We start from the raw sequence: 8303 nt of genomic DNA, 5'->3' as shown, positions 1-8303 counted from the left end.
TTCAAACAGAATAATTTAGAAACAATCAGTATGGCAAACAAGTCATGTTGCTTCTAGCTAACACATACATTTTCAAGATATGTTCTACTGATAATTTTTAATTTCAGTTAACTGTACTATTAACTGTAAGTAATAGAGAATATATTTACATTTCCTTCTTTTTTTCTCATTTAAATTGAGTCCTGTTGGAATGGAAGCAAAAATAACTGCTTCTAGTTGTCATAGTTTGAATCAAACTAAAAGTCCAACTTATTTCTAAAGCTTTCCTGTCTTGCTTTTAAACTGTGAACCTTAGAGTAGTACTCATGCTGACTGAATTGCACTTAAGAAAAATAAAGAATCCTAATTAATAGCCATACATATTTTTTTTTCTTACTGGGTCTTTAAATCTGCTGTTTTACTAGGAAATAGAGGCATGTGTGATTTTGCCAACAGCTTTAGGCAAAAGTTGTATAGTGGCCTGTGAAAACTGGTGAAGGTACATGAGTTGGGTCACATCATATCAATCCACGTTTTTACATAGTAGGACCTTCAGCAGGTCTGGCTACTTGATTGCTGCTATCTGGAGCAAAGACTTTGCAGTGTATTTGCAGAAAAGAAGAGGTAGTTTTACAAATGTTTACATTTAAAGTCAATTTTAGAAGGAAAAATATTGCTGGTAATATAGTAGTATGCGGGTTTTTGTATAGAAATAATAGTAGAAAAAATATGGAAATTCTGATGAACCTTTTGTCTTTAATTCAGGGGGAGGGGTATCTAATGATAGCAGCGACAGTGAGATGGAGGACAGGACGTCTGCTGATCTGGCACTGCTGAAGCTGGATGAATGGCTCCATCTTAAACTGGACCCTGAAGTAAGAAATTACTCCTGGGTTTGCTTCATGTAGAGGAATTGTAAAAAGATGTGAAAAGGTTTTTGTAACATTTGAGTAGCCAAGAATTTTCTCCAAGAATGTCATGGTCCATTTAGGTCTCTCGAACTAGGTACTCTGTGATTTAACCTTTACTTCACAAGCTCATTAAGAATTAAACGGCTTCAATCCCCTTTGGCACAGAGTTGTCTGTTGCATGAATTTGTGTATTCAAAATCCAAGTTGCAGTGTTTGATCACCTGTCACCCATACCTTTCTCTTCTTTTACCTGTCAGCAGAAAGAAAGAGAATAGTCACCTAAGTCAACAGTGAGAGTGCTCATCCCTCTTCCTCCATATTGGTGTGGGTGTCCTGTCTCTCACAAAAGGGAGCAGGAAAGCCTCAGCAATCCAGATGCTGTTGGGTCTGTTTCAAAAACTTTCTGGGTAATATGATGTTTTATATCTGAGCTTGGCAGTTTTGTCCCTTTCCACAAGTCAGCAGATTCTGAAGAGACTGGCAGACAAAAAATGATGACTGCAAGGGACAGCAAGCTGCAGGTGACAGTGACAGCATAAGGGCCCTTCTGCTCCTTCTGGCCTCCTGTCCTGCCTGCATGGTGCTCCATCAGGCCATAGCACAAGCTGGGATAAGCTAAAATCTGGACAGGAGCTGAGAGAACAGTCACATTGGCATATTGTGTTCTTCTTTCTCTGAGAGGATAACCAAAATCAGATCAAAAAAGGAGCACTTGAAGCTGAAGTTGCTGAGAGAAAGTTGCTGTCAGATTTTGGAAGGATACATTTCAAATCCTCTTTGAAATAGAAGTCTTTATATCATTGAGGAGCTGTGGCTGCAGTTTATGGGTCATGAAACACACAACTTTACCAACTCTAATAATAATACTCTCTCTCCTAGTCATGTCCAGAAGAGTGATTTTTAAAAATTTATCGTAATGGAAGCGTTTCTGGTAGCAGAATTAGACAATAGTCTTCTGAATTTAGTCATCACACTTGACCAGGTGTCGATGTAAGAAAAATATCACTTAGAGCTCTTTTCCATCAACTATACTGAAGAGTGCATGAGTAGAGACTGATTTGAGAGGAAGGGCATAAAGCATGAAAGGATTGAGTTTTCTTGAAAGATAAGAAGGAAAAAAAAAGTCTGTGGAATTACAATACAAAGCTAAGTTTAGTACAGAGCTAAATGAAATGTTTCCAAAATGACCTTGTACCCAAGGAAAAGAAAGCAAATTAACATCATAGTTTAAATATGGATTATTCCCCTTCCCCAAGACCTTAGTCTTGCCTTCAATTCTGGGCTCTGTTTATATTGGAATGCCAGGTGTTGCTTGATAGGGAAAAGACAGGGTTCTCTTACCTGTGTGATCTAATTTTCATCAGTATTTAACAGAATTGGAATTCATTGCAGGCTGCTGGTATGCTGCTGCAGCTCAGGCAGAAGTGGCACAGCTTGTTTCTGCGTCGTATGCGAGCTCCTTCTAAGCTGTGGTCTCAGGTTGATGAAACAACTGTAAGAGCAATTACAGCTGTTCTGAGTGCTGAAGAACAGTCTGCAGGTCTGCAGCAGCCTTCAGGAATTGGCCAGAGACCAAGGCCTGTGACTTGTGAAGAACTTCCTTTGGCATCTACATGGAAGTCAACCAGCAGCAGAAAAAGCTCAACAGAAACAGAATTGTCTGACTCCTCTCATGCTGAAAAGTAAGATGCTGAGGTCTTCTGCTTACTGTAGGTTGCAGTTTATGTATACAAGTATCACTTAAGTTTCTGCTAGTAATAGGTGAAAACAGTGGAAGTACATTTGGAAGGTGTTATACTGTTGTATGCTGCATTGTAATCCCAAAGAGAAGTATTTCATACCTGGGGCTGCTGTTTGAGAGAGCAGTCAGGAATATTGTCCATGAATTGTGATGTTTGAGAAGTAGCAGAAGAAGTTTAACAGTAGCATTAAAAAGCAATGAATGGTCAGTATGAGTTTTTAGTTAGGTTTAATAGATGTTGTAGTTGCTGTAATACATGGGGTCATGCTGTAGGTGGACAGGTCGATGTAAATTGTTCAGTGACTGCTTGTGAAACTCAAGGTATGTCCTTTGTAGGGTTTCAGTGAAATCTTCTTCTCCTGCACTCCACCAGCCAAAGAAGTACAAAGAAAAAGACATTTTGCTCTCCGGACAATCCTCAGATGACAGATCAGCTCAGTCCTCAGTAAAACCTGCAGAAAGCAGTAGCTATTCCAGCCCCTGTGCTACTCCTTCTTCTCCAGTGTCTGGAAAGGTAGAGTTCTCTAACATACTACCCTGCTCTTCCAAAATAATAGAATTTCTTGCTGATATCATTCTGCAGTTAGGTATTTTACTGATAAATTAGGAATCTAACGTAGCTTTTCATTTGTAACACTGCATAATACTTCCTTCTGGAATTTAAAAATCTAGACTAAATATCCTTGTTTCACTAGTTTAATACAGCAAAAATAATTTATGGACTGCTGAGGTAAAGCTATCCAAAGTAGAAAAAATGAGATTTAAAAAAAATCCCAAACTTGTTCTAATAAACGTGTAAGTTTTTTTCAACTAAATGAGTATATTATATACATACTTCTGAAGTTTTTGGATTCTGCCTTTTTCTGCATTCATAATAGATTTTCAGTATCAATACTGATTCTGTCTTACCTGCCTTACTATGACTGATTTTTGTGATGGTTATTTTAACAAAGCACACATTTTTAATGAGATTACTGTGACAGTTGTCCCTATATACTTGAATAGTAGACTGCAGTAACACAAAGGAGATCATTCAGAGGAAACTTCATGGACTCATTGGAGGATGTAGTAATTCCTCTTGAATCTTTCAGCTTTTAAATTAAGACAGCGTAAAAGGAAGAAAACATGTTTCCCGAATATAGAAATGCGAGTAGTGTGCTGTAGGCTACACTCTAGGATGATGAATTTTGGTGTCATCTCAAGGTCTGTCAGATTTTAACCAATTCTAATTAATCACTAGGCTTTTTAATCCTATTCTGCTTCCTGCCCCCTATTCTTGTTTCCTGCCCCTCATGGATGAATTACTGTGGAAGGGGCTAACAGCAGGCCTGTTAGCTAAAGGAGCAAAAAGAAGCTGAGAGGCAAGAAGCTGATCAAGAGCTCTCTCCAAGGCTGCTACCAAGGAGGCTGAGAGAAGAACTGGAGAAAGATAAGGAGAGAACTGCAGCTGGATAAAGCATTTTCAGAAAGTTAACTAAAGTCACTGTTACTGTTCACCAGTGGTGTTATGTTGATTTTTTTGTGGCCAACAGTTGGGGTAGAAGAAGTATAAACAATTAGAAAGTTTATAAAAGGTCATGTTCGATAATAAAGAGTTGCCATCTGAGACCGCCTGTGGTCTGTGCTTTGTGTGGCGACCGCCTCACGATGCAGTGTATATACCAGTGACAGCTGGTGCCCACCGCGTGGAGCAGCAGCCTGAGCAGCGTGGTCGGTCTGGAGCCACGCGGGGTCCCAGCGACTGGCAGCCCTGACCCGCTGGGGAGTGGCGGGGGAGGCGGCGCTGGTGCAGCTGAGAGTGGCGGGTGGAAGCCACAGGCAAGTCCTGACCTGATTTTCTCCTATCAACACACCTGGAAGCAGGTGAGGCAACAACTAGTGATAATGGGAGATAAATCTAAAGAGGAAGAGACTGTTTTGGCTACATAGAAAGCTTTGTTAAGAAATAAGGGAATTACTACTTCAGACTATGCCCTTTGTAGTATATTGCTGTGGGCTAGATCATAGGATTTTGCTACTGATCCTGACACAGCATTTAGTGTTAAAGGTTGGAAAAAAAGTCAGGAACAAGCTGTGGGAAGTCACCTGAGCGGGAGATAAAACTATTGTCAATCTAGTTGTTACTTGGAGATCGCCTTTTGAGGCATTAAAGGAATGGAAAACAGCGGGAACAAGCAGAGTACAAGGTGGATGAAGATTTGGGGTTGATAAAGTAGTCTGATGGGAGGGATGAGTCAGATGGGGCCTCTGATGGGGAACTTGTTGCATACATCCTTGAAGAAAGTGCAGGTGCCCATGGAAGTTACCAGGCAGGCTACCAAAGCTTCCAGGAAAGTTGCCAGAGCTTCTGGGCTGGATGCTGAAGCTTTTGGGAAAGCTGCTAAGGCTTCTGGGCAGACTGACAGAGTATCTCCTTCTCAGACTCCTAAGCCTCTTTATCTCACCTGCACAGCAGCTTTCAGCGGTGCCTCTATACACTGCACCACTGCGCCAGTTAGCGGAAATGTCTTTGGCAGAGAGACAAACCCAGCTGTCTGCCCCCTGCTCCCCTCTGACGCTGTTGAGGCAGGATGGGAATGAACAGACTTTGTTCAGAAGGCTGAGACTATAACTGATTTATTTCAAAATACATCACTCTTTTATACAGAGCTTTGTGCAGACCAACTCTATTGGTCCTGAAGTGAAAACATGTCACCCTATTGGTGTGCAGTGGATGACGTACAGTAGTAAAACCTAATTATAAACAATGTGAACAAGAGAGATAAAGAACTTACATTCTTTCTCAACACTTTCTCAAGCTTCTACCTGGTTAGAAATTTATGGTTTTTCTTTGAATCTAAGACCTACACCCCTCCACTCTAGCCCAGCCATTTGCCCCCCGCCCCCCTCTGAGCTGCATGAACAGTTGCAAGGTCGTATCCTCCACTGCTGGACAGTGACAGGAAATCAAGTGAAGAGTCACCCGCAGTAACACCTGAGGTGGGGCAGGGAACTGTTGGCAGTTCAGCTTCTAAGAGATCTAGCCCTACTGCCCCATGGACTTTGCCTCTGTGTCAAGTAACTGTGCTTCCATGACAGCCTCAGAAGTTTTGGGAATTTCTTAGGAAGAAAGCAGCTGAATAAAAAAATTGGGACCTAATAGAAAGATTTGGTGCCCCAAAAGTACCTCAGGAGGAGAGTGTTAAGGCAAATGTTGCCTGTGATAATCCTATGGCTTTTCCAGTTTTTAATGCAGTTCCTGGAATAGGGCAGGATGACAGTCATCATGTCTTTGCCTGGAAGGTTGTGCAAGATCTCCAATTGAAAGTGGCTCAGTTTGGTATTAATTCCTCAGAGGTAATGCAATTAATACATGTAATTAATGCAGTATGCTTGTACCTTATGACATCATGCATCTTGCTACAGTTTTATTCCAACCAGTACAGTATGGTGTGTTTCAAGAAACTCGGAGGTGAGTGGCTGAGCTCACAGCTTTAACAAATATGCAGCTGCCTCAACACGACTCGTCATGCTGTGGGTGTTGATGCCTTATTGGGCACTGGGCCTTTTGCTAACCCAGATTTGCAGGCAAGGTGGGATCCTTCAATTTTGACACAAGCTCGGCAAATAGGCATGAGTGCTTTAATTAAAACAATGGAAATGGCAGCTCCAAAACAGAGATATGTTACTATACAACAAGGGATGAGAGAACCATTTTTGCAGTTTGTGGAAAAGCTTGCTGCAGCTATTGAAAAACAGGTAGATAATGAACCTTTGTGACATAGATTGTGTATAGAATTGGTGAAAGAAAGTGCAGACCCAGACTGCAGAACGATTATTGACACCTTACCTGGGGAGCCCACATTGCCTGAAATGGTTACTGCTTGCTCAAAAGATGGTTCAGTAGAGCATAAAATGACAGCTCTTGCTGCAGTTCTAAGACCACCACCGAAATGCTGTAATTGTGGACAGCAAGGGCATGTAAGGGCACAGTGTAATACCCAGAAAATAACATCTAAGTCAAATGCAAGCAGCAATGTTATGTGCAATCATTGTGCTAAATTTGGGCACTGTGCACGAGTAAGTATCATGCAAATGGTCAGCTGTTGCAGGGAAATGGGAAGAAGAACACGAAGGGGTGTGTGGGGACACAAATAACCTGACGACCATTAACAGCAATTATGGGCCTTCCCAGCACTGTAAAGCTACCCATTTGCAAACAGTATTCAGGAGCAACAAGTGGGTCCACAGGGATTGATGTACCCACCACCGACACAGTAACTATTTTGACAAAAGAAATCTGCAAAGTGCCCCATGACACCTATGGCCCAATAGGACGTGGATTGAGTGCATTTCTGATAGGGATATCAAGTACTACACTTAAAGGTATTCATGTGCATTTAGGACTTATTGATGTTGATTATTTAGGACAGAGTCATGCTATGATATGAATTGATGAGTGCCCTATTACTATTCAGAAAGGAACTTGCATCACTCAGCTTGTAGCCTCTGTGAGTTTTGTTCCCAATACGGTAAGTACCTCAAGTGTTCCGGACTGAGAAAGTAACGGAGAACCATCCAGAAAAGACATGCATCCTCACAGCCAGTGGATATCATCCAGGGACCGTATCGGTAACAGGTTTGATTGACACTGGAGCAGATGCTACAATACTCTCGTGACTGCGTTGGCCTCAATCGTGACCTCTCACTCGTGCAAGTTTTGGACTGATGGGGTTGGGTGGTTCTACAACAGGTGGCTTGTCAGCCATTGTAATTCATGTGAAACATCCCGATGGCCAACAAGCTAACATCAGACCCTCAGAATTACTGGGATTTTTAATTACTATTATTACAGAATTGCTATGGATTTTTAATAGGAGCCACTGTGATGCAGGGTGGTGAATGTCCAGTTGTAGCCTTGACATGGTTAACAGATAAACCTGTCTGGGTTGATCAGTGGCCCCTTACTACTGAAACGCTTACTGCCCTGCAAGAATTAGTCACAGAACAATTGCAAGTGGGTCATATTAAAGAATCATTCGGCCCCTTGAATACCCCTTGTAATAAAAAAGAAATCAGGAAAATGGAGACTTTTACATGATTTACAGCACATAAATGCTGTAATGGCAACAATGGGAGCTTTACAACCAGGCTTTCCTACACTGACAAAACCTGGCTAAAAGATGCATTGAATCAGATATATATCACTAATACTTTCTGAAAGACTAAATATGGTCTGCAATAATTCTAAAGTTCATCAGCTGCTTACATTATTCTTAAAATGTAAAATTGTACTGCTCTCAAAAGTAAGAACCTTCCTCAAACTCCTAAGTAAAAGGTTGTTTGAAACGTATTCTTTCAAACAAGAAGTGTTTCTCAAATATTTTACAAAACCTAGTGAAAATATTATTTTCTTGCAAAATTTCACATTCCTGTACAGACCCAAGCCAATTGTGCTTAAGCAATCATAATTACTCATACTATTACTGTGTTCTTCTACGCTACAAAGTACATATTATTTAATGTCAGTAACTTCATTTTATAAGCTAAATTAATAGTTTAAGACTTTCCATTAGGAATCAAAGTGTATCTGACAGTATTTCGGAGATTAAAATGTGTGAAAATACCACAAATACATAAAATTGCAGTCCTATACAGCATGTGAACATAGTAAAATACAATGATCATGACAG

The 8303-nt window shown here is 40.8% G+C and overlaps 1 protein-coding gene across 1 annotated transcript; it reads left to right on the top strand.

The window, feature by feature from the left end:
- Positions 1 to 1697: 1697 nt before the first annotated feature.
- LOC144248252 (3'-5' RNA helicase YTHDC2-like) lies at positions 1698 to 7623 on the top strand. The gene is made up of 2 exons (XM_085567836.1): positions 1698 to 2572; positions 2968 to 7623. The coding sequence occupies exons 1-2, from the start codon at positions 2292 to 2294 to the stop codon at positions 3236 to 3238; spliced, it is 552 nt and encodes a 183-aa protein (XP_085423962.1). The 5' UTR covers positions 1698 to 2291; the 3' UTR covers positions 3239 to 7623.
- The last annotated feature ends 680 nt before the right edge of the window (positions 7624 to 8303 follow it).

This window comes from Lonchura striata, chromosome Z, assembly GCF_050655825.1.
Source record: "Lonchura striata isolate lonStrDom1 chromosome Z, ASM5065582v1, whole genome shotgun sequence".
Taxonomy (NCBI): domain Eukaryota; kingdom Metazoa; phylum Chordata; class Aves; order Passeriformes; family Estrildidae; genus Lonchura; species Lonchura striata.
This window is presented reverse-complemented; position numbering and strand designations above follow the sequence as displayed.